The sequence below is a fragment of the Ursus arctos genome, chromosome Y, assembly GCF_023065955.2.
Source record: "Ursus arctos isolate Adak ecotype North America chromosome Y, UrsArc2.0, whole genome shotgun sequence".
In the NCBI taxonomy this organism is placed as follows: Eukaryota; Metazoa; Chordata; class Mammalia; order Carnivora; family Ursidae; genus Ursus; species Ursus arctos.
In genome coordinates, this window is record NC_079874.1 from 22,539,210 (window position 1) to 22,565,820 (window position 26,611).

At 33.7% G+C, this 26,611-nt stretch overlaps 1 protein-coding gene across 1 annotated transcript; it reads left to right on the forward strand.

The window, feature by feature from the left end:
* Positions 1-1,213: 1,213 nt before the first annotated feature.
* LOC125281245 (AP-1 complex subunit sigma-2-like) lies at positions 1,214-25,761 on the forward strand. Its single transcript, XM_048213732.2, has 5 exons — positions 1,214-1,504; positions 3,349-3,527; positions 11,331-11,439; positions 12,019-12,156; positions 24,223-25,761. The coding sequence occupies exons 2-5, from the start codon at positions 3,349-3,351 to the stop codon at positions 24,268-24,270; spliced, it is 474 nt and encodes a 157-aa protein (XP_048069689.1). The 5' UTR covers positions 1,214-1,504; the 3' UTR covers positions 24,271-25,761.
* Positions 25,762-26,611: the final 850 nt, after the last annotated feature.

Consider the following 26,611-nt stretch of genomic DNA (forward strand, 5'->3'; position numbering starts at 1 on the left):
ACTAAGTAATGCACAGAATGGTTAAATCAGAATATTGTAACGTGAAACTAATAATACAGTAGATGTTACCTACAACTTAAAAAAAAGTATTAGTTGCAATCCACTCCCCTAATATAAGTGCACTTATCATGATGAATGAACATTTACTAATGTATAGAAGTGTTGAATTGTTATATAGTACACCCGAAACTAATATAACACTATATTAATTATACTATAATTGGAATTAAATGCTTAATTGAAAAAAGATCTTTTAGTTTTGAAAAAAAAAATCTGCTGACTTATGTTTGGGATATTCAATAAAAAGCTTATGGGCTAACTAGGTCAACATTTTGCTTCCTTTTTAAGAAGTATTGATGGGTAATTAGTATTCCACACAGGAAAACTCGTGTGTATAAGGCTCTCCTTTCCTCATGGTAGGAGACAAGTGAGACTTAGGGATCGTATATTTTCCATTAAAAAAGAAGAAAGAAGACGGAAAAAAGAACACCCATTAGCTACAAGGGACTACGCTGAGTTTTACGGGTTTTAACAAATCTATAATTTTAGGGTCCTTGTTAATCAATTGATGTTTCTCAATTTTTTTCCAAATAGTGTATGAGGCTGCGGTTACAAAATTATTGGTCAAAATGATTACTACATAGAAAGCAATGGACAAGTGGGTGAAAAAGAGATTGTTTTACGTTTGGACAGAGTTTTTAGTTTCTGGATTCACATCCAACTTGGACTGGGAGCCTGTATGGCAGTGTCTAGTGTAGAAAGGAACGGGATTTACCGCCGAGATGAGCCGCTGTTTGGGTTGTCAGTAGAGACTATTTTGCCACCGGGCGGGACGGGCGAAGCAATGCATAGAAGACTGCCATGGAAAAATGTGAGACAAAATGTACAGCACTATACACGGGTAGGAAAAGGCTTATAATTTTGAGTTTCAGGCACTTACGTAGCAGAAAAAGTTGCCGGCAGTAACTACATGAAAGGTGAGTTCTTTCACCCAGGATAGCAGCTCCTGTCACCTACCATCCCCAAAGGGAAGAAGTTCCTGGATTTTTTGCAAATTACCGGCCCTTGAAAATGGCTCTAAAGTTGCAAAGCTCCACAAACCTCCCACCTTACGTAGAACAAATTCCCTCCGGGGACACCTTAGAAAGAAATGCGCAGGCGTGCCACTCCCCCTTCACTCTTGCAAGCTGTTTCCGGGACACGCCTCGTTGCTATTCTGGCTTCTTCCGATTGTGAAGTCGGTGCGCAGGCTCCCGAGCAGTTGGTGACACCGGAGCTGCATCCAGCACGTTCCGCTCGCTGCAACTTCGGTTCCTCTCCTCCGCTCACTAGGGTGGGGTCTGTCGACTAGCCCTCTCCTCGTCGCCAAAGGCTTCCCTCCGCTGCCTGGGTCCCTCCCCGCAGCAACACGGCTTCTCTTGCTCAGTTCGGCGACAGGGGCTTCCCCTCAACTGCCACGGGTGTGGCCGAACAAGTTCCGGAAACCTCACGGCCCACGGCCGCCGTAAGTTCTGGGGGGCAAAGTGGGGTGTCAGGGACCGTGAACGAATGTTGAGCACTTTTTCTATCCGCGTCACCCCGGGGGATGCGAAAGCCAGTGACGGACGCTATGTGACCTAACCCGTTATTTTTGGTTCTGGAATCATATTAAATTTCCCGTGTAATATTTGGGAGAGACTCACGAACTGCGTTGGTGTCCGCTGATGGGTTTGTTGTGCACCTTGCCTGTTACCTCCTCTGGCATCCATCATTGGTGAATCATAGGAGACAGCCGGGCCAGGGAGCATTGTAGTGCGTCCAGCTTCTTGACCGAGCTCGTGTGTTTAATACCAAAGTCAGAGTTCCGGGGTCCTATCCTTTTCCGCAGAGTAAAACCATTGCTTTTTTAACAAGGAGAGTAGTGAATACCTGTGTCTTGCAAATAAGTACCTGCCCATTTTAGTAGAAAATTTGTATTTAGCAGCGGTGGTGTGGACGTGGGGAATACCGGAACCCTGCTGCAAACAGTCTTACCTATATACCTACCCTTTCCAAAGCAAATCCCCACCCCACCCGCATTTCAATATCCTTGAATTTGGGCTCCATTCTTTTCCAAATTCCGGTAGCCGCTTTGCATTTATATATTGCCCAGTGACACTTACTTGTTCCTTTTAAGAGCTGCTGTGTACAATATTAGGAGGCGAATTGTTATCTACGACCGTTTGTATTTTCTGCTAATAAATCAGTGAAAATAAAATGGGTTAGGGTCGTTAACACAGTATTTAATGTCGCTTCATAAATTTCCAAATGTTTGCTTAATATTTCTTGGATTATATGGAAATCTGCAGATTTCTTAGTGCCTTTGCAGATTTAGGAGTCATTCTTTTTCTATTCTGGTTGTGTAAATTCACCCTTATTCAAATCTAAGATGATGTGGCAAATATTAATATCAGGCTTGCGTTTTACTTCCAGTACCACTATTAAAGAATTTTTTTAATAATTAAGATTAATTTCACTAAGTGGAAAAAAATTACCTACGTAAATTATGCCTTTAATCTTTGCAGAAATGGCACTTTTTGTTTGCGGTTTGTACAGCCAGTTGAATTACAAGAGGCTTTCTTCAAAAAGTAAACATGAAGATAAATTAGATTGCTTTCTAGATTCTAAATAAATATAAAGGAAATAGCTCATAAATTTGCTAGATTTCAATACCCAGTCCATGTGTAGAAGCTGCTATTTATTATTTTGGATGAAGAATTTTGTGTAATGCTTCTGAATCGACATCTTTTGGCTTTTAAAGGCTTATATATTCTTATATTGTATCAACTCAGTTCTTCAGGATGCGTATTTGTGTTGGATATTTTTTTAAAACTGAGATGAAAATAGATACCTAATAATTAGCTTTTCAAGAAAAACCTATTTATGGGTTTCGGTTTTTTCATTGATGTTAGATTTTTAGTATTTGCTTAAAATATGCTAGCTAGCATTAACTGAAGAAAGCATTCTAAGTGAAGGTATATAGGATTCTTTCTGGAAGTGGAAAGACCCAAGTGTCGAAAATTGTGGGTCTCTTTTTCTTTTAAATTTGTCTAAGCCAATTGATGTATACAGTTCTTTTTTGTTTTAAGTAGAGTATGGAATGTACAGGAAACATAGAAAATAGTTTTTTAAGTTGTAAAGTTGATTGCGACAGGCAATGGTTTTCTTTTTTTCTCCATTCCTTTCCAGATTTAAGCAGACCAAAGTAGGTTGGGAAGATTTTTCTGTAGAATTACATATTTTCATTTTCTTCAAAGTCCTTTATTTTGCAATCTTAACTCTATTGAATGAAAACATCAAATGTAACTTTGGTTTTATTTATCTTAACAGATGCAGTTTATGTTGCTTTTTAGTCGTCAGGGAAAGCTTCGACTGCAGAAATGGTATGTCTCACTATCAGACAGAGAGAAGAAAAAAATCACAAGGGAAATTGTTCAAACTATTTTAGCACATAAACCTAAAATGTGCAGCTTTCATGAGTGGCGAGATCTGAAGATTGTTTACAAAAGGTATAATTTTTATTTATCAGAAATTTGGAAGTAGCAAAATCAAATTTGTAATGTGGAATTGCAGACTTTTGAGACAGAACATTTATAAATAGTAAAATTTTTGATAAACCTATTTAGATAGAAACTTGTGTTTTTAAAAATAACTTTTTTTTTTTTTTACCAGATTAAATGTTAAAAGCAGGGGAATAGTTTTAACTAAATTTACAAATAATGTTCATCTTTATCTTCTAGAAAAATTCAGTGAACTCATTCATTTTCTTGCAAGTTATGTAGGGTCAATATTTGAAATCATCAGTTCTCTAATTTAGATAAGAATAGATAAGAGAATGTAATAAAGCATTCTCCCACTCCACTCCACCTCTCCTTATGACTCCGTAATGACTGATACTGATAAGGCTTTTATCTGAATTTTCAAGTCTTAATCAATTATAAACACATCTTGAATAGATAGACCTAGTCATTAATATAATTGTTTAAATACATTTATTTTGTAACTTATGTATGTGTACAGGATATGGTTTTTAGTTAGGTTTATTAATTTGAGGTAAAATGAAGCAGTGGTAGAAGTGTGAATAAATACCAATTTTTCCAAGGATAGCTTCTTTAAAATTTGATTTCACAGTCTATCTCATGGATTTCTTTCAACACTGAAGTTACCAAAAAAAAAAAAAATGCTATCTTAATTATTATTGGAAAAATATCATATTCTTTATTAATGTCTAAAGATTTAAAAATTTGAAATGCAATTTTAAAGAATTCTAAGAAAGCTAAAAGAAATATAATTTCTTTCATAGAACATTGGGGCCACATTTACTTTGTTTTTTCCCCATTCCTAGTTATTAATTAACTAGAAAGGTAATTAACTACCTTAATGAGTTCAAGTAAAGACAAGACAGTTTTTGTATGTAAAAAAGGTGTTTCTTACGTGGGGAATGTACAGGGAACTATCAGTATGGATTCAGTGAAAATTAAATAGAAGTTTGATTTTCTTACTGCTTTCATTTATTCCACTCTGGATATGAATGGTGATATCTTTGTTGGAATGATGACAGGAGAAGAAATAGAGATTATAGAACATACAGTATTGTTTAAATCCTAACAGAATGAATTTGATCTTTTGTTTTTTTTTTAATGTTCAGTGTTTATCTTAATGTTTATTAAGAAAATATCTAGAAAATAATAGAAATTTAGAGCTAGGAGATACCTAGTTCAGATAGAACTTTAATAAGTAGAACAAGTAGAAGTGGAACTGTGATTGTAAAATCAGGAATAGGGAACCTGTGCCTTTGTCCAATTGGCTTCTGTCTTCTGCAGCGTTTCTCAGTTAGAAAACTGTTGCAGTTGACCAAACTTCAAATTCGAGGAAGGAATTAGGAGTCTTGTCTGAAGAGTGAGTGACAAGCCACTAAAAGTCAAATCTTAATCATAGAGATAAAAAGACCTCACAGTTAAGAGAGATCAGATTTACATTTCTTAAAAGATCATTGTAATAATAAAAGAATTGAAATTGTGTACTTCAGAGACTGAGTCCTAAGAGATGATTTAACAGAGGATATTATAATGAGGTCCTGAACAAAGATAGTGGCCCTCAGCACGTGGAAGGGAAAGCTCTAATAATGGTAAATTTTATAAGACTTGGTTATTCATAGAAGTAGGGAAGGCATTGAATGAGGGAGGGGAGTGGGTGATTTCTTGTTCAGCTTAGTAGAAAAATGATAAACTAGAGAACTGGCTCATTTTTTGAATGGTTTGTGATGCCTGTGTGACTTGCATTTGCCAGCATTTCGTTCTCTGACAGAGTGAGTGTGCTGAAAAGTCTGTTGAAATTTTTGATATAAATTGTTAATTAGCAGCGTTCAAGTATTTGACAAAGGAATAAAAGAAAATACCTCCAGAGTGGAATAAAAACCAAAGACAATGAGTATATAATCAGTGTAAACTCCCATTCTCCCCAAGATAATCATCATATCTGACACCATATGTAAAATCAGGGATTCCTAAGACTGCCCTTTGGTCAAAACTCACTATAAGTCAATTTTATCATAATTCACAAAACTTACTGAAAAAGTAGTATATTCGTGGTTACTATGGGGAAAAGATCCAGATTACAGTAAGCCAAGAAAAGAGGAGCATAGTATACAGTTCAAAAGAGTTCCAAGCTTGAACTTTCTGATTGGTTTCTCTCACTGGAGTTATGACATTCTTTATGCTGTAATGTCTAAAAGTGCATATGAAGCATTCCAACCAGGGAAGTCTTGGTGACTAGTTTTTTTTTTTTTTTTTTTTTTTTTTAAAGATTTTATTTATTTATTTGATAGAGATAGAGACAGCCAGCGAGAGAGGGAACACAAGCAGGGGGAGTGGGAGAGGAAGAAGCAGGCTCATAGTGGAAGAGCCTGATGTGGGGCTCGATCCCAGATCGCCGGGATCACGCCCTGAGCCAAAGGCAGACGCTTAACCGCTGTGCCACCCAGGCGCCCCAAGGTGACTAGTTTTTATTGGAGTTTGCTTGGTCACATAAATGTAACTGAATGGCCAACTTCAGTTGATATATTTTGGCCCAGAATCCCCACCATAAATGATTCTCAGCATAGACTATGTGGTATGCCCAAGGCCTCTAGGTAAACAAAGACACTTTCATCAGGCAGGGAATTAGATATTAGATGTTAGATATCAGAGATAATCTTCTAGAACCCAGATGTCTTTTTGGGCAAGGCTGTTCTTCTAGTATACAATCAATAAGGTAATTTATTTAAAAATAAGATTACTAGTTCAGATATGGCTCAAAATGTCAGATAAAGTTCAATTAAAATGAAGAAATAATCTATTAGATTTTACAGTGGACATTCATAAATGCCTTTTCCCAAGACATTTTCAGTAGAGTAGTAGAGGAAGAACTCTCCATGTAGTAAAATGCAACATGAAGAAATGAAGAAATTCAAAAGGCACATGTAGACTCTTTGGGGGAACTTTGCCATGAGAGAAGAGATGAGATAGTATCTGCCCATATTCCTAGGACTGGGCTTCAAAAAGGATTGAGAACCTTCAGCTTGTTTATACCTACAGGGAGGAGTCCTTTTAAAAGGGGAAAATTTGAAAGTACCTTCAAGAGAGTAAGTCCCATGAGTCAAAGTTCCTGTAGTTGAAGGAGAAGGACTGTTAAATGGATGAAAGGAGAACACATATCAATCAGCCTGTCCCTTCCTTTCTTTTAATAGCTATAGCAGATAATTTATTGTGACTGATAACTTGAATTGAGGGGAAATTCACATGAAAAAGTTTTGTATCATTTATAATCAGTGTGCCTATTAAAATCCCCTCTCCCTGTTTTGTATTGAAGGGTCATTGATGCTAATATTTAACGAAATATTTTTTGTTGATATAAACAGGTGATCTGTTTTCTCTAGCCCAACTGGAAGAGGAAGGATCTTCTAAGCAAGAGAATTACCTTTGAGCATCAGAGAAATGCTGATATTTTGCTGTTCAGATCAACAAGTGGTCTTCATATCTTCACTAACTTACATATTGTGTTCTGTCTCATCTACAATCTTCACCCTGAATCTGTCTCATGCAGAGTTTTCCTGTTTGGGAAAGAAAGATAGGCACTAAGGACAATACTGTTGGAAAAAAACAGATTGAAAATCTAGATACTTCAGTTTTATTCCTTTTATTCCCTGTTTCTACCACTAGCATTTTCCCTTCGTTTCCTCATCTCTAAAGAAAATGTTCTTAGAGATTGCTTGAAGACAGAATATTGAATTTTTTTTTGGAAGAGGCTCTCAATTTATATTTACTAGAAAATAAACATATGTACAAATTATCATTTTGAGAATTTGTTAAATAATATTACTGAACAGATTTTCTTGAATAACAAAACAACTTTTATTAATATACCAGTAGGTATTACATTTAGCTATATTCATGGACAATCTACCGATATTTAGCTGAGTGAGAAGTCAAGTGTTTTGAATATATGAATAGATACTTTCAAAGGTTTTTTGAAAGCTAATAATTAACATAAGCTTAAATTCCCTGTATTAAAAATAACCCAGATAATTTCTTACTGTTCTCTTTTTTTCCTTCAACAATTTTATTTAGATGTAACTAGCATATCAGATAATTCAGCCATTCAAAGTGTATAATACTAAATATATTTAGTATATTCACAGAGCTGGGCATCCAGTGTGATCAATTTAGGACATTTCCAGTACCCCTCCCAAAAAAACCATGTAGCTCTTAGCTGCCACACTACCCAAAATCTATTCTTCTGGGCTTATGCAACTAATCGATTTGAGCATTATAGATTTGACTGTTGTACATATTTCATGTAAGTGGACCCCACCCACGTGGTCCTAAAACATGTCACTAACTTCTTTAACTTAACATTACATTTCAAAGATTTATTGTAGCATGTATTAGTATTTTATTTCTTTTCATTGTCACATATATTCTATGAATAGGCAACATTTTATTCAATAATTAGTTAATGGACATTTAAGTTGTTTTTAATTTGGGGGAATTATAGGTAAACTGAGCATTTGTGTACAAACTATTTATAGACCAGTGTTTTTATTTCTCTTAATGATTATACCTAGGAGTAGAATTCCTGGGTCATAAAGTAACAGTTCCTTTGAGGAACTGCTAAACTGTTTTCCAAAGTGTATGTACAGTTTTACATTTCTAGTAACAGGTTGTAAGGATTCCAATTTCTCCTCACCTATACCAACAGATGCTGTTATCTGTCATTTTTTATTATAACAATTCTGTTAGGTATAAAATGATATCCTATTGTGTTTTCCTAAGTTGATATAAAATCACATAAACTGTAATGTGTCTTACATTATCCATTATTTTTACTATATTTACAGAGTTGTGCAATTATCATCTATATCACCTCTATTTTCTTTATCACCAAAGAAACCTCATACATATTAGCAGTGATTATATATTTATTTCTGCCCATTTCCCTGTGACACTAATCTTTCTATGTAGATTTATTTTCTGGACATTTCAGGTAAATGGAATTATGTGATATGGGCCTTTTGCATATTACTTTTTTCATTTAAAATAATGTTTTCAAGATTTGACCATGCCACAGCACATATCAGTTCTTCAGACCTTTTTATGATTGCATAATATTCCATGTATGAATTTACTACATTGTTTATTTGTTCATCTGTTGGTTGACATTTGAATTGTTTCTAATTTTTGGCAGTTGTGAATAGTGCTACTATGAATGTTCATGTACAAGTATTTTCTTGACTGTTTTCAGTTCTTTTGTTGTGAGAGCTAGGAGTGGAATTACTGAGTCATAAGATAACTTTGTGTTATCTTTATGAAGTTCTGCCAGATTATTTCTGCAATGGCTTTAATAGTTTTCATTCCCACTAGATATTTACAAGAATTCTGGGGTACATCGGTAGCTTAGTCGGTTAAATGTCAGATTCTTGATTTCAGCTCAGGTCATGATCTCAAGGTCGAGAGAAGGAGTCCCACGTCAGTCTCTGTACTCAGTGGGGAGTCTCCTTGAAGATCTTCTCCCTCTCTCCCTCTCTCTCTCCTTCTCTCTCTCTCTCCCCCCCCTTGCCCTCTACGCATCCCCCCTAAAATATATATATATAAATGTACAGGAAGGGTTCGAATTTCTCTGTAACCTTGCCAATACTTACTTGGCCTTTTTCCTTTATTATAGCCATCCTGGTGAGTGTGAAGTGATATCGTGGTTTCAATTAGCATTTTTTTAATGACTAATGATATTGAGTATCTTCTTGTGCTTTTTGGTCATTTGTTTATCTTCTGTGGAGAAAGGTCAACTCAAGTCCTTTGCCTATTACTTATAAAAACGTGCTGGATTTTGGATGCTTTGTGCATCACTTGAAATGATTACATGTTTGTTATCTTTCATTCTCTTACTGTAGTGTATTATAACAATTTTTTTCCCTGTATGTTGACCACCCTTGAATTTTTGGAAGCCATACCTGGTCATAATGTATAGTCCTTTTAGCATATTGATGGATTCAGCTTGTTATTCTGTTGTGGAGTTCTATATTTGTATTTATAAATCATATTGTTCTGTGGTTTTCTTGTGAAATCTTTATCTAGCTTTGCTTTGATATTTGGCATCCCCAAATAAGTTCAATTCCTCCTGTCTGTTTGGGGGAGAATTTAAAGATTATTCTTAATTGTTCTGTAAATGTAATAGGATTTATTTATGTTTGAAGCAGTTTGATCATGGGCATTTCATTGTTGGGAGGTTTTGCCTACCAGTTCAGTCTCTTTACTTGCAAAAATTTATTCAGATTTTCTGTTTCTTTAGTCATTTGGCACTTTGCATATTCCTTTGAATTTTCCATTTTGTCTAGATCGTCTAATTTGTTGGTATTCAGTTGTTTTTAGTGTTTGGATAGACTCGTTTTTTATTTCTGAAAGTTAGTAGTAATGTTCCCACTTCTATTTCAGATTTTTGTAACCAGGATTCTCTAGTTTCTTGGTTGGCGCTGTTGTTCTTGTTGTTGCTTTTTGCACTTTACATATGTAATGCTATTGCTGGCTTCCATAGTTTTTGAATAGCAATCAGCACTTAATATTACTGAGGATCTATGTACTTGATGAGTTTCTTCCCTCTTGATGCTTTCAAGATTATGTTTTTGTTTTTTGGCAAGTTGAATATAATCTGTTTCAGTATAGATCTCTTTGAACTTTTCTGTGTGGAATTGATAGAGAATATTGAATATGTAAATTCATTTCTTTCATCACATTTGAAAAGTTTTTGGCCATTTCTTCAAGTATTCTCTAGTGTCTGCCCAGACTTTTTCAGAGCATGCGTCCAGCCATGAACAAACATGTGATGTTCTAAACTACCCAGAATACCCCAGGAATCTTAAAAACTCTCTTTCCCCAACATGTCTCCTTTCCCAGTCTCTTGTTTCACAAGCTTTTAGGTTTTTCTTGCTATTACTTCTCCGAACTATTATCTCCGGCCCATTGTTGCTGCAGCCAATAATTTTACCTCTAAATGCTTTGGGCAAAAGCTACCTCTGAAATTATCCCAATCCTGTGAATGCTCACAGCTGGGAGAATAGACACATCATTTCTTACTGTTTGAGGAAACCACCAGAGTGGTGGTAGCACATTGCACAGTTCTTTGTGAATATAGTACCTATTGCACTTTCTAGCATTAACAGGCAGCACCAGAAACGTGGGCTGCCTTCAACCTGGAGAAGGGATAGTAGGCAAAAGAACTAAAACCACACAGTGCTCTTATTGCATTACTGCAGTTTCTTTCCTCTTTTATTATTTTATGTAAAGTTTGTGTCTTTGAGTGAAATCTTTATTATATTACTATCCCTGGGCCCCTTACTTAACTAAGCCATGTTTTGTGTTTAGGGTTATTCTGATGGTTTGAATGACAATATCTTCAATAAATCCTTCATTTTATTCTTTGCTTACTTGTGCTTTTAATTAACCATGAAGTGTATTTTGTCTTAACTAACTGAACTCAAGAAAAAACCTGGATCAGCTGTATTTCAAAATACTCATATAAAGGAGCCTGAAAGAAGGAATAGCAAAATATGTTACCCTTTCTAGCTTATGTGATTGAATGATGTTTCTTCTTGTTCCTTGAGGGTACTTTAAAGAATTTCTCTTAGAAGCATTTATTATTTTTTTAGTCTAGAAGAAAAATAATCTGCACTATTAGAAGAAAATGTGTAAGTCTGGGGTTTTCACAATAGTGTGTAAAAATGTATTTAGAAAACATAAGTACAGGATAAAATTTTATCCCACATTTATATTTTGTTGCAGATATGCTAGCTTGTATTTTTGCTGTGCTATTGAGGATCAGGAAAATGAACTGATTACTTTGGAAATAATTCATCGTTATGTGGAATTACTTGACAAATATTTTGGCAGTGTGAGTAGTATTGTAAGAAATTGAATGCCATAGTAATTTTTTAACCTTCATGATGAGTTTATTATTTGTTTTATGGATTCTATTTAAATGTTACTGTTAGTGAGAGGTAAAGAATGACTCAGCTTCCTATAAGTGTGAGTTGTCAGTTAACTGTCAAATTCCTTTCCCCTAGAGACCTATTCATTTTATTAGTACTAAAAATAAGATTTAAGATAGTGAAATTAGAAGGAGTTCAACTGCATATATTTTAATGTTTTGAAAATGTTAAGTTTGTAATTTAGATTTGGATAGCAGTTACATTTACCTTTTAAGTAAGCACTGAAAAATTAGTTGTAAAGGTAGAAAATTTTTGCAGGAAACATGCAAAATCAAATTTTATTGAACTCATAGACATGTTTTCAGGTACTGCAAATTTGAAAAGGAAGTCAGTGATGCTTAGACTAGTATAATTGGTATTTTACAAGGAGTTAACATTTATTGACTTGCGTTAGGTTTTATTTTACCAACTAATAGCGGATAAGCAAAATTTGCTTCCTTTACTTTAACATTATTATTCTTCTTATTATTTTTGCTTTTTAGGTGTGTGAACTTGATATCATCTTTAATTTTGAGAAGGCTTATTTTATTTTGGATGAGTTTCTTTTAGGGGGGGAAGTTCAGGAGACATCCAAGAAAAATGTCCTAAAAGCAATTGAGCAGGCAGATCTACTGCAGGAGGTAAGCTACTCTACTAGTCGTCTTTACTAGGAGTATCATGGTTGCTGTTGCTAGAGAAGCCTTGGTCATCATCCTTATACTTCAGAAAGTACTCAGAAACCTATTTGGAATATAGTGTCCATGTACAGTTTATTTCTTATAACATGTTCAGTTACATCAACTCAGTTATCTGTGGGTAGATTGTTCACTTTGAAAATGATCTGTCAGTAAGTCTCTCTGTGCCCATTTTTAGCACTCAGAATATTAGAGCCTAATTTTTAGTGGGTGGACTACTTTAAGAAGAGAAAAAAAGGGGATCGCTGGTGGCTCAGTCGTTAAGCATCTGCCTTCAGCTCAGGGCGTGATCCCCGCATTCTGGGATCGAGCCCCACATCAGGCTCCTCCACTGGGAGCCTGCTTCTTCCTCTCCCACTCCCCTGCTGTGTTCCCTCTCTCGCTGGCTCTCTCTCTCTCTGTCTAATAAATAAATAAAACTTTAAAAAAAAAAGGGAGAGAAAGGAATCAAACGTAACATTAATATTTCAAGAACTTTATATTATGTATTGTTTTTACTTACTCAAGAAAACCTTCTTTTTTTAGGCGGGATAATTGAGCCTGGCATTTCTTTCCCAATTGGTCCTTATTTTCACTTGATGCCTAGGTGTAAATGTAGCAAAGCAGATTAGAGTTTTCTTAGGTGCTTTTTTTCTTTTTCTTTTTTTTCCCCTTTGGGGAAATGAGCTTCCTTATTTTCTTCATATTTTTCCATTAGTTCTCATAGTTGTTAGGATTTGGTAAATCAGGTACAGCCTATCCGTTTATTTTTTTTTAAATGTAACTTTTTTTATTGTCTCAAGGTATATGTAAAATAAAATTTACCATTTTAACTCTTGAAGTGCATAATTCAGTATCACTAATTACATTCACAGTATTGTGCAAACGTCATCACTCTCCGTTTCCAGAACTTTTTACTGTGCCCATACTGAATGAAACACTCAACCATTAAAAATAGTCTCATCTGCCTACTATGCCTTACCAGTTCCTGTAGTCTCTATTCCATTTTCTTTCACCTGCCCGTTTTACCTCATATTGTCCTTTTGTGTCTTTTATTAGCATAATGTCCTCAAGCTTCAACCATGTTTTATCATCAGAATTATGGCTGAATAATATTCAGTTACATGTATATGTTATACTGTGTTTGTCCATTCATCCATTGATGGACACTTGGATCATTTGTAGCTTTTGCATATTGTGAATAATATGCTATGATCATGGGTATAAAGGTATCTGTCTGTGCCTGCTTTCAATTTTCTTGGGTATGTATGTACCTAAAAATAGAATTGGTGAGACATGGTAATTCTGTGTTTAACTTATTGAAGAATAGTCAAATTGTTTTTCACGGTAACTGCTCCATTTGCGATTTTCCACCAGCAAAATATGAGGGTTTCAGTCTGTTCTCACTCTTAACCAATAGTTGTTTGTTGTTGTTGGTGCTATTATTGTTCTACCCATTCTAGTAGGTGTAAACTACTGTACTTTTGATTCGTATTTCCATAATGAGTAATGATTGATTTGGGGCATCTTTTCATGTACTTGTTCACAATTTATATCTTCTTTGGAAAAATGTTAATCCAAGTTCTTTGCCATTCTGAATTGGTCTGTTTGTTTTTTTGTGGTTAAACTGAAGTCGTTTTTTATATATTATGAAAATTGGGGGTGCCTGGGTGGCTCAGTCAGTTAAGTATCTGACTCTTGATTTTGGTCAGGTCATGATCTCAGGGTTGTGAGATCCAGCCACAAGTCAGGCTCTGCGCTCAGTGGGGAGTCTGCTTGACATCCTCTTTCCCTTTCTCTCCCCCTTCCTTCACCACTCTATTCTCTTGAAGGAAGAGAGGAAGGAAAATGTTAAATGCATTTCAAATATAGAATTTCCAGATGTTTTTGCCAATTCTGTATGTTAGCTTTTGACCTTGTCGATTTTATCCTTTATGCATATAAGTGTTAATTTTGACAAAGTGCAGTTTATCTTTTTCTTTTGTTAGTAATGATTGTGCTGTTATACCTGTGGAACTCTTGCCATATCCAAGGTTATCAGATTTACACCTGTGTTTTTCTCTAAGAGTTAAGGTTTTAGCTCTTATATTTATATCAGTGGTTCATTTTGATATAATTTTTATACATAGTAAGATTTAAAATGGATCTAGATCTCGTTTTTCATGTGGAAATCCAATGAATCCAGCAACATATATTGAGACTATTCTTTAATCATTTAGTCATTGGCACACTTGTCAAAAAATCAGTTGGCCAACAAGTACATGAAAAGATGTTCAACATCAATTGTTAGGGAAATGCAAATCAAAATCATGAGATACCATGCTTGGCCATCATCAAAAAGATAACAAATACTGGTGAGGATGTGAAGAAAAGGGAACCGTTGTACCCTTTTAGAGGCATTGTAATTTAGTCACATGGAAAACAGTTTGGTTATTCCCTAAAAGATTAAAATTAGAACTATGATATCCAGCAGTTCCACTTCAGGGAATATATCCAAAAGAAATGAAAACACTAATTTGAAAAGTTATCTGCACCTCCATAGAACATAGAAATACAACCCTAAATATCCATGGATGCATGAATGGTAAAAGAAATTGTGAGATAGGTGGATAGGTAAATAGATAGGTATAATGGAATATATTATTGAGTCATAAAAAATGAGGAAATCGTGTCATTGGTGACAGTGTGGATGGACTGGAGACATTATGCTAATTAAAATAAGTTAGACAAAGATCTCACATGTGGAATCTCTGGGGGAAAATCATGGAAAAAGATCAGATTTGTATATACTGAGGGTGGAGGAAGGAGGAGTTGGAGGAAGGTGGTCAAAAGGCACAAACTTCCATTTATAAGATAAATAAGTACTAGAGGTAGAATGTACAGCATGATAACTATAACACTGCTGTATGATATATAGGAAAGTTAAGAGAGTAGACCTTATGGTATATTATTACAAGGAGAAATTTTTGTTGCTATTTCTTTTTATTGTATCTAAATGATAATGGATATTAACCAAACATAATCATTTCACAATACATGTAAGTCAAACCTTTATGCTCTACATCTGAAACTCATACAGTGATGTATGTCAATTATATCTTAATAAAATTGGGGGAAATAAAAAGACTTGTAATAAAGATGCTTCTAAGAAAGCTACTTAGAAGCTGTGTATATGACTATTATTTTACTGTTTGGAAGTGATGCCCATTCTGTAATGCATGTAGTGCAGTGTTTAAGAAAATTTATAATTAGATTACTAATAAAAACAATGAAAAATCAGTTGGCCACGGATGTGTGATAGCCTTATTTATGCATTCTCAGTTCTATGTGGTCTGTATGGCTTTTTATGCCAGAACCACACTGTTTTGACTATGGTAGCCTTACGTTAAGTTTTGAAATCAGGAAATACTAGATATCCACTGTTGTCATTCTACAAGATTATCTTCACTTTTAAAGATTGGCTTTTTAAGATAGTTTGGTCCTTTGCAATTTTATATGAATTTTAAGATAGATTTTTGAATTTCTGCTAAAGCACCATTGGTATTGCATTGAATCTGTGGATGACTGTGTAGTTATGGACATCTTAACAATATTAATAAGTCTTCCAGTTAGTGAACACTGGCTGTCTTTCCATTTGTGTTTTATTTCATTTCTTTTAGCAATGTTTTTTATTTATCAGTGTACAAGTCCTTTACCTTCTTGTTGGTTAGTCTGTTCCTAAGTATTTTACTTTTCCTGATGCTATTATCAATGTGATTGTTTTTTTAAGTTACTTTTGAGATATTCATTTCCAGTGTGTGTAAATAAAACTGATTTTTGTTTGTTGATTTTTTTTTAATCTTGCAATTTTGTTGACTTTATCGATTTGATTTTTGTGTGTGGAATTTTTAGGGTTTTGTACATAAGATGGATGTTAGAGCAGACATAATTTTACTTTTTTCTTTCTAATTTGGATGCTTTTTTATTCTTTTTTTTAATTGCTCTGGCTAGGACTTTAAGGACTATGTTGAATAAAAGTAGAGAGAGGAGGACCCTTATCTTTTTCCTAATCTTAGAGAAAAAGTTTTTAGACTTTTCATCACTGAATATGAATGTGGACTTTTCATATATGGGACTTTTATTCTTCTGTTGCTGAAATGTTGAGTTGTGTTTTTGGGTTTTTTCTTTTTTAATCATGAAAGGGTATTAAATTTTTCAGGTGCTTTTTGTGCAGCAGTGGAGATGAGTATGTGGGTTTTTTCTCTGAACTTCTTTCAGTGTGGCTTCTTATATTGATTGATACTAATGTGGTGAATGAGCCTGATGTTCTAGGAGTAAATTACACTTGGTTGTGGTATATAATTTTTTTTATTTTGCTTTAAATTATGTTTGTTACTAACTTGTTAAGGATTTGAAAATCAGTATTTATCATAGATAGTCATTGTTAGTTTTCTTATAGTGCCTTTGCCTCTGGTATCAAAGTAATACTGGCTTAACAAAATAATTTTGGAAGTGTTTTTTGCTTTTCAATTTTATTGAATAGTATGAAGAAAATTGGTGTCAGTTCTTCTTTAAATGTTTTGTATAACTCACCGATGAAGACATCAGGTACTGGGGTTACTTTTCTTGGTTGGGAAGTTTTGATTCCTGATTCAGTCTTCTTATTAGCTATGGATCTGTTCAGATTTTTTATTTCTTTATAACTCATTATAGGTTGTGTTTCTAGGAATATATGCACCTCATCTGGTTATCCAGTTCTTTTGGCACACAGTTCTTCATAGTATTCTCTTACAATTTTTTTTAAATTTTTGTAAAAAATCAGCTATAATAACCTTTTTGATTTGATTTTAGGGATGTGAATCTTTTGGGGTTTTTTTAGTCAATATAGTTAAAGGTTTGTCAGTTCTTTTAAATTGTTTATTTAAATTCAATTTACTTAACATATACTATGTTAGTAGTTTCAGGGATTATCAGTTTTGGTCTTTTCAAAAACCAGACTTTTGGTTTCTTTGATTTTGTGCATTTTTCCATTCTCTATGTTCTGTATGCTATAAATCTACTATCTTTCTCCCTTTTCCTAGCTGTGGGTTTTAGTTTGTTCTTTTCCCTGTTCTGTAAGGAGTAAGTTTAGCTTGTTGGTTTTGAGATCTTTTATCTTTTTTAATGGAAATTTATAGCAAAAACAAGAATTTTAACATTGCCAAGAAGTTATCCCATAAGTTTTGTATGTTATGATTTTATTTTTTTCCTCTCAAGATACTTTCTAATTTCTTTGATTTCCTCTTTGACCCATTGGGTATTTACGATTATGTCATTTAATTTTGTGGATTTATTTGTGGGTTTTTCTGATTTCCTTCAGCTATTGATTTCTAGTTTGATTCATTGTGTCAGGAAAAGATAATCTCAAATATCTTAAGACTTGTTTGGTGATCTAATATATGATCTCATGTGCACTAGAGAAGAATACATATTCATGATAAATACTGCTGGGTGCAGTATTCTTGTCTTTGTCTTTTAAGTCCACTTGTCTCGTAGTATTTATTGTTCAAGTTCTAAATTTCCTTATTGAGCTTCACTCTGATAACATAGAGTGGCAACAGTAATTTTTCCTCAAAGTAATTACTTGGAAAATGTAAATGGGGGTGCCTGAGTGGCTCAGTTGGTTAGGTATCTGACTGTTGATTTCAGTTCAAGTCATGATCTCAGGGTTGTAAGATTGAGCCCTGTGGGCTGTGCATTGGGTGAGGAACCTGCTTGGGATTCTCTCTCTCTCTCTCTCTTCTTCTAGTTCTTTGTGCTTTCTATTCTGTTTCTGCCTCTAATCTCCAGGCACCCATAGGTCTGCAGCATCCCTGCAACTCCTCACACATCATGGCACCTGCCATATGTAAATACCCTCCAACTTGATACTCAAATTATGCCAGCCTTCCCATCATCATTTTGAGTTACGTGAGCAAATACCATTCCCTGGAGTAACCTCATACAAACCAGAATGTTGCAAACAAGTTCAGTATTTTTTCTTCTAACTCAAGGGAGGACCAGAAATTGGGTGGCTTTGTCTCTACTGGGGTTAGTACTGGTTTTAGCTGTGCTGGGGAAACATGTAGGTTAAGGGTAAAGTGAAGATGTCATGAAATTTCATACTATTTCAGTTCAGCTTTTGGTTATTTCAGTGTTTGCTTAGTTGTTGCAGGTCTTAGAGTTCTCAGTGATACTTTGGTTTGTGCTATTGTTTTTTGATGTATTAAAGTAAGAACAAAAGTCTGGAGCTTTCTAGTTCACTGTCTCTCCTTTGTCCCTCTCAAGATGTCTTTATTTGGCTTTGGATCAGAATAATGGTGGTTTCATAATGTAAGTTAGGAAATGTTTTCTTCTCTTCTGTTTTGCATTAGTCTCAGTTTCCCAAGGAATCTTGTATAGCTTTCCCTTACTAGTCAGTTGTAGGTCTTACTTTTGCCCCAAGCACATGCAATTAATTTGCTTTATATTGTTTTTGTCTTAAGTGTATATTAAAGCCCTTTTGCTGTATGAAAGAGCTGAGTGCCTTAAGTCAGTTCTTCAGAGAGCCTGCAGACAGTTTAGTGCAGATATAGGCAGTCTTTACAAATAAGTTCTTTACTCCTTCCAGAGCCAGAGATCAGGGTCCTACATAAGAACATGCCTATCTGTACTTCAGAACTGCCACTGTGCCCTATAGGGAGTGGGTGGGAGCATAGAAAATGCTACAAAGCTTTCCTACCGTTTTCAAGTTACCTTTTTCTTCATTCAGAATTTACTTAGTTCCTGTAAACTTTACTTGTTTCCAACATCCTGGAAAAATTGGTTTTTGATAGTTCAGCTTGTTTTTTGATGTTTCTTTGGGTAATGACAGGTTGGCACTGCCTACACATTTTGCTGCTATCGTGCCCTAATTTCTTAATTTTCTTTTTTTGACTCCCAAGATGTATTAATGTCATGAAGACCCAAAATACTAAATTTATACTTACCCCACTATAATATTTTCTTGATATGTGAGAGAACAAAATGAGTTGGTTAATTGTGGGGCTTATATATCCTTTAACTAAAAATCGATCTTAAATATTTAAATGTCATTAAGGTACTATTTTGGGCAGAGTCTTTTAGAGATTGCTTTTAGGTTGTTTTTTCTTTCAGTGAAGAGGGTTTTTCTCCCTCCTAAAGGAGAATGGCCTTCATAGTTGATTAATGTTAATTTTTTGTTTTAGTAGAATAATAATTGTCTGTAAGGAATACTGTGGCTTATTATCAATCCTTGCCTAAAGCAAAAAGATCTACTCATTTATGTAGTTGTAGGGATGGCTGTGACTATCACATTTTGTAAGTGTTGATTAGGATTGTTTATTCTCTTTCATAATAAATCTCTTTTAGTATTTTGAGACTTTGGATAATGAGTTAATATCCAAAATATATCAAGAATTCTTAACAACTCAATAAAAAACTGATTTTAAAAATGGGCAAAGGACTTGGTAGACCTTTCTCAAAAGAAAACATAGGAATGGGCAACAAGTATATGAAAAGATGCATAATATCACAGTACTCATCAGAACTGAAAAGCACAGTGACACACAACCTTATATAGAGTAGGATGGCTAGTATCAAAAAGCAGAATCTAACAGGTGATGATGTGAAGCTATGGAAATTGGTCCCCTATACACTCAATGGGAATGCTAAATGTACAGTTACTTTGCAAAATTATATGGAGGTTCTACAAAATATTAATAGTAGAACTATCATATGATCCAGCAATCCCACTTCTGTGTCTCTATCCAAAAAAGAAGCACTATTCATAATAGCTAAGATGAGGAAGCATCCTAAATTTTCATCGGTAGATGAATGGGTAAAGAAAATGTGGCATATACATACAAAGGAATATTTAAGCTTAAAAAAGAAGGAAGTTCTCAATATGCAACAGCACAACTAACCTTGAGGACATTAGGATAAGTGAAATAAGCCAGTCACAGAAACACAGATTAAAAATTTAAAAACTAGTGGGATATATGAAGTCTCTTTCTATTTATAATTTTGTCAAGTTTGCCATTTATGTTTTAGTATTACCTGAAAAGTCTACTTGTATCACAAAAGATAGCCCCAAATATTTCATTAAATTGTTAATGTAATTAATACTTTAATTGGGAATTTTGCCCAGTTGTTATTTTTGTTGGAAATTTTTCCCTGTAAATTAGTATTTTCATTGGAAATTTTACCCTAATGTGTTCTCATCTGAGCTTATAACGGAACTTTTATAAAGAGAATATTGAAATAGATGCAGAATTTCATTGGAAAAATATTTATTCATAAAATAATATGAATCACTAATGGCACAAATAGATTCCTCCCCAGAAAGTAAGATCTTTTGTAAGAGAATGAATTATGTTTGTGTTTAACTTAACTTACAGTTTCATTCCATTATAATTTTAATCTAAGTGGAAAAAGGAAGAGGTAAGGGAAATATCTCTTTAAAATGTTTGGGAGTATACTAAGCATTACTATTTAACTGGCTTTTCTCCATTTATGGTTCTATAATTTAAGTTGAAATGTATCTAGATTTTTTAAAGAATACTTTACATAATTTCATACCATGTTTGTGGTTAAATATTATAATGAAATACATTAAGAATACTTAATATGCACGGCTTTTTAAAATTAATAGTTTAGCTTTGGGTGTTACAGGTATTTTGCATGAGAGGTATAATCCCTTTGAGAGTCTGAAGGGCCAAGGACCCTCTCCCTGGGAAAAAAAAGTACATAATTTTGTCTTAATGTTAAGGGTTTCTTGTATTGCTAGAAGTTTATCCATGGATTCTTGTAAGGATCAGTAAAAAGGTGTTCCTTTTTCCTATGGATATGAGACACATGTTTTTAAATTTGTGGGCATTGGCATCTAATACATCTATTTAGGGGAATTCTTTAAAATCTGTGAAGTATTTTGTTTATTTTCCTAAAGTAATATCCTTAGTTTCAAAGTTTCTTTTGACTTTTGTTGTTGTCATACTAAACTCATAGCAGAGTTTAATAGTTAGAAATCTGCATTACTATTTAAAATGATTGATAAGAAACTACTTTTGCACTTTTCCTTGGGAAGAATTTTCCTCTGTGATCTGTAGTTTATGATCACATTAAGATGTAATTTTATTACATTATTACATGTACCATTATTACAATGTAATAATTTTCATGAAGGTAGTCAGTAATAAGATCCTGCTTAACTGAATCCTGAGAAGCTGGCAGGTTGAAGTATTCTAGTTGAATTTTCAGTTAACTGAGTATTCAGCAGATGATTATACTGAAAATCTTTCCATATCATTAATAAAGTATTTCATGATTTTTGGGAGGTAGGATATCATTTTGAACGAGTATCATGATATATATTTAGAAATAGTAAAAATGAATCTGAACTCTTGAGCATCCTTTTAAAGTTAAATATTCAATCATAAAAAAAAGCAAAATTTGTTTTTGTTTTACTGTGCACTGTTGCAGAAGTCTTACTGCTTGTCAACTTAATGTATGCTATGTAAGAACATGCCCATTTCTTTTTCTGTAACGTTACGAGTAGTCTAATAACTGCTGTGCTAAATAACTACTCACCTTTTTAACAGAAATATAAAGAGCTGACATACTTACGAAGACCTACTTAAGAGTGAAGATACAGTCAGCTCAGTGTAGATCCAGTATCTTTATAACTATATATTTCCCTCTCTGCAACTCCAATCCTGCTTTTTTTTTTTTTACATTTTATTTATTTGACAGAGATAGAGACAGCCAGTGAGAGAGGGAACACAAGCAGGGGGAGTGGGAGAGGAAGAAGCAGGCTCCCAGTGGAGGAGCCTGATGTGGGGCTCGATCCCATAATGCCGGGATCACGCCCTGAGCCGAAGGCAGACGCTTAACCGCTGTGCCACCCAGGCGCCCTCCAATCCTACTCTTTTTTTATTTTTATTATGTATATGATATTCATATAGCTTATTCCTGCCCACAGTTGACATATTTCTTATTGAAAAAATTTTGACCTATGAACATTTGAGGAATATTTCTTTTTAAACACATATGTTTTTAAAGATAAAACTACATGAATTTCATCATAATGAACTATCTCTGGTTAACCTTGTAAGACTAAAATCTGCAATTATTAAAACGTTTACTAAAGAAAATGAAGACTTGGAGTACTAGGTTATATAATGTTTAAGGTAAACATTTCTTAGCAATTTCAAGGATTTTTTATGCCTCATTTATTGAATCATATTTTGCTACATAATGGTATCAGTCTCTCTTTAGGATCTCAAAACTGTGTCAGAAAATATACAATGTTATGTCGCTCAGTAGTAAGTAACACTTTAAACATATTATTACTAACTTATTTATAGAGTTAAAAAATCAGTCTGTTTTGGGGCATCTGGGGGGCTCAGTCAGTTAAGTGTCTGCCTTCGGATCATGTCATGATCTCAGGGTCCTGGGATCCAGCCCCTCATCAGACTCCTTCTACCTCTGTGCCTCCCTCTACTCATTCTCTTTCTGTCTCTCATCTCTCAAGTAAATAAAATCTTAAAAATACATATGTCAATCTGTTTAAGTACTTTTAGCAAAATATAATTTTGGTTTTGTAATATAGTTTCTCATTTTATTATAGTCAACGATTTTCTAATTATGGTTTTATACTATAGAATATTAAAACCTTTAATATAGAATATTAAAACCTTTAATATTGTATGTGCTTTTATTAAAACATGCTTCATATTTCATATAAAAGGAAAAGTACCAAATAATTCATTGCTTATATCCAGAGATTTTAATGTCTAAGTTATAATTAAATAAATTCAAAAGTTATTCAAAGTGGTTTGCCACTAAAAGAGGCCTTTGAAACGTATTTCCCTAAACTCTAGTATTATAGAAATATACAGCCGATCCTTGAACAATCAACAATGGTTTGAATTGTGTAGGTTTTTAATAACATTTTCTTTTCTATATATGATACATAATACATACAAAATATGTGTTAGTTACTTATGCTTTCAGTAAGCTATTAGGATTATTTTATTTGATAATCTCAATGCATGAGGTAAGTACTGTTTTTGTTTTCCACATAAGGAAACAGACCATACAGTTAAGCAGATTAATAAGATTACAATATTTAGTGCTCTAAACACATTAAATCTAATGTTTTAACAATTTGTAGTTTTATATAATTTGTATTTTCTTTGTTTTGTGCTATACTGTGATTAGGATGCAAAAGTAAGTTTATGTATTTATATGATGGATATTACAAAATTAAACTGTTTTCTTCCATTAACATACAGTTCACCTTTAAATTACAAAAAAACTGTTAGTAGTAAAACCTGAAATTTGACTTACTTGGTACCTTTTTTTTTTTTTGTAATGTGCAAAACCAGCCAGAGCAGAAAATTTTCAAAAATTTTCTTAATATTCCTGCTTTGTTTTGTCCTCTTTGAAAGTTAACAATGACTAGCAATTGTTTAATAGGCCTTTTTTGTCCCAAAGCATTAATTGTCTGTGTTGCCTCTTCCATTGCCATTGGTTGCTTCTGAAAAACTTGAGGCAGTAACTGTTTTTGAAGTTTTGCCAACTGTGAATAATTAATTTAACAAAATTAAATATATATATATTTTTTTATGTGACCAAAAAACAGCATGAAAAATAACTTCTGAAGATTTATAGAAAGTTTTTTTCCTTATAATTTGGAGAAGAGGATTTCAATTTTAACAGTTTATCTTTCCTGCATATATCAGTGGTAGTGATTTCAGAAATTGCTGGTCAGTTTGCAATTTTGTGTTATAGGAGTATGGTGGGTAATCATTAGGTGTTTAATTAATGCTGAAAATAATTTTTCTGTGATCCCAGATGTCTTGGACCCCAAACCCTAAATAACCACTAGCTATCACTAGTAGAGTGCTCCTGAGGAGTTTTAATTTTTAAGGTTGTTTTCCATTTTGCTTTCTTTATTCTCTAAAATATGTATATCCTTCCGTGTCAGTTTCACTCTTTTAAGCCTCTCCTTACCAGTCTCACATTTTCCCTCCACAGGAAGCTGAAACCCCACGTAGTGTTCTTGAAGAAATTGGACTGACATAACTTTCTTCCCTTGTTGATGACTTCTTGTGACATTTCACACAGTGTAGATGATCATTGCTATAATTGTCCAAGTTACCTAATAGTGTTAAATAATGTTTTGTCAGTGTTGTCACTTGTCTTGTCATTTCTTCAAACACAGAAACATTTTTTTGTTCCCCAGAGAGAACTTTGGTTTACCAATAAATAAGTTACTTTAAGTATGAATTAGACTGATGGAACACAAAAAAGATACCTTTTATGGTTATTTTAGTTTGAAAGTCCATTCTCTTAAATGACATATATACGTGAAATTTAAAATTTCGGTGATAGGCTTTTATTACATTACTGTTTTTGGAAAAGGAAACTGTGAAATTATAATTTGAAAGCTGGTATTATAACTAAAAACCGGAGAAGCATTTCAGAATATATTGGTGGATATGTTGCAAATTAAATTAATGAAATTTTAATTCTGTTAGGATTTAAAGAGTGTGTGTTTATATATACACACATGTGTATACATACCAAAGACTTATTGGAAGTTATGTATAACACTACCAATTCTACATAATTTAAGTGACTTTGTTAGAGCAATGTTATTTTACGTTAAATATTATGACTTAGGGATTCTGAGCCTGGGGCAAGATAGATTGTTTCATAATAGTACCTTTTTTTTTCTTTCTATGGCAAGGACATATGACTATGAAAGGTTCTTTGTGGTCATAATCATTTGGTCACTTAATTGTTTTGATGGTCCAAGAAAAAGTAGAATGGTTGTCAAGAATTCTTTATAACACTATTTTGACAAAACACATTGTTTGTGCCACAAAGTGTTACAGAAGTCATTATTTAAAGCCTAAAATGCTCCTTTGGGGGTGCTTGTTACACCCAAATTTATTTTGCCCCCTGTTGTTTCCCTCCTGGAACCTAGAAGTCCTGCATACTATAGGGCTGTTTCCTTCTGTGGCATGTGACACCTTCCTAGTTATCAAAATGCTTAAAACAAAACAAAACACAACCTCTCAAGAAAAAGTTCAATGAGATAAAATAGTATTAGTAGTGCCTATATTTTTAAAAGTTCTATAATTCTTTCATTGTCACTTTTTAAAGTTCTTGTATATATGTAAACATGTCTTCACAGTTTACCCTTTGACTTATATATGCTCCAATGTATTTAATAGTTCTTGTGATAGTGCTGATATTCAGTCTATGTAGCATTGCCTTGCCGCATTACCAATTAGGTGTCTAACACACACCATTCTGTGTTTTTATGTCTTTCCAAAAGTTGTAAAGCTAGGGAGAGTTTGCTAAAAAAGACTTTTGGTTTTTTTAGTAAAATGTTAGATACTCATTGCCGTTGGAATATAGAGTTTGTTGTAAGCACACACAAGATAAGTGGGAATTTAAGGATCTTCCATACACTTGAAGTTCATTAAAGAAATGTGAATTCTTTGCTATCAGAAGTGTGTCTACATATTTATTTTCAGTCAATAAATGCCTCTTTTAAAACTTTGATGTAATTGACTCTCTTTTTGAATGAATAACTTGGATTATTCCAGACAATGAAAGAGAATTTGATTCCTATCCCTTTTCTTCCAACACTAATTTCTTCTAATAAGAGAGAAATGCACTGATAATTTTAGAGACAATACTACTATCCATTAGTATAAAACCCAAAGATCAAAACCAAGGTAATTATGGTAGGTAAGTGACTTACCATAGATAGTGCAAATATGAAATACTACATACTAAAATGGCATTTAAGAATTACCATCATATTAAGTTACAAGTCTACTAAAGAAGATATATGTAAGAGTAAGATTAAAGAGCATCTGAGCCATTCATTGAAAGCAGGGTTTGAGGACTACTGCTAACAATGTGGAATTTGTATTTCAGAATCATAAATAATCAGGATATATATATAAATTTGAACTTAGACATCTTCAGGATATTGTATCCAGTCAGTGGTTTAAATACAGTCCGTTGCAAGGGGTACACACTTCCACGTCCTGTACTATTTTACACACCAATATGTGAGGGAAAAGTCACCTACACATTCTAAATATCTAGCCCAACATGTTCATCTACCAGTGGCCACCAGGAACTATGAAGTTTCACATGTACATTAAGTTAATCACGTACATCTTGATTGTATTTAGAAAAGTACTGAAAAAATTTAGTGACAATTATTCAGCATTAATGAATGAGTAGATAGGACATTTTAAATCATTTTTAGAGTGGAAGCATTTAAAGTTCAGAACAAATCAAGATTTGCAAGGTGGAGTATATTCTTGCTAACTAATTTGTTGGCTGCAAATTAAAATGAAAATTGTTCAGAAACTAATTTTTCATTTCTTATTCCCAA

Bases quoted from the DNA above. Each gene is read 5' to 3' on its own strand.
- LOC125281245 (XM_048213732.2), top strand. From the start codon at position 3,349: ATGCAGTTTATGTTGCTTTTTAGTCGTCAGGGAAAGCTTCGACTGCAG. The intron at 3,528-11,330 runs GTATAATTTTTA...ATTTTGTTGCAG, and splicing joins CTGAAGATTGTTTACAAAAG to ATATGCTAGCTTGTATTTTT. The intron at 12,157-24,222 runs GTAAGCTACTCT...TTCCCTCCACAG, and splicing joins AGGCAGATCTACTGCAGGAG to GAAGCTGAAACCCCACGTAG.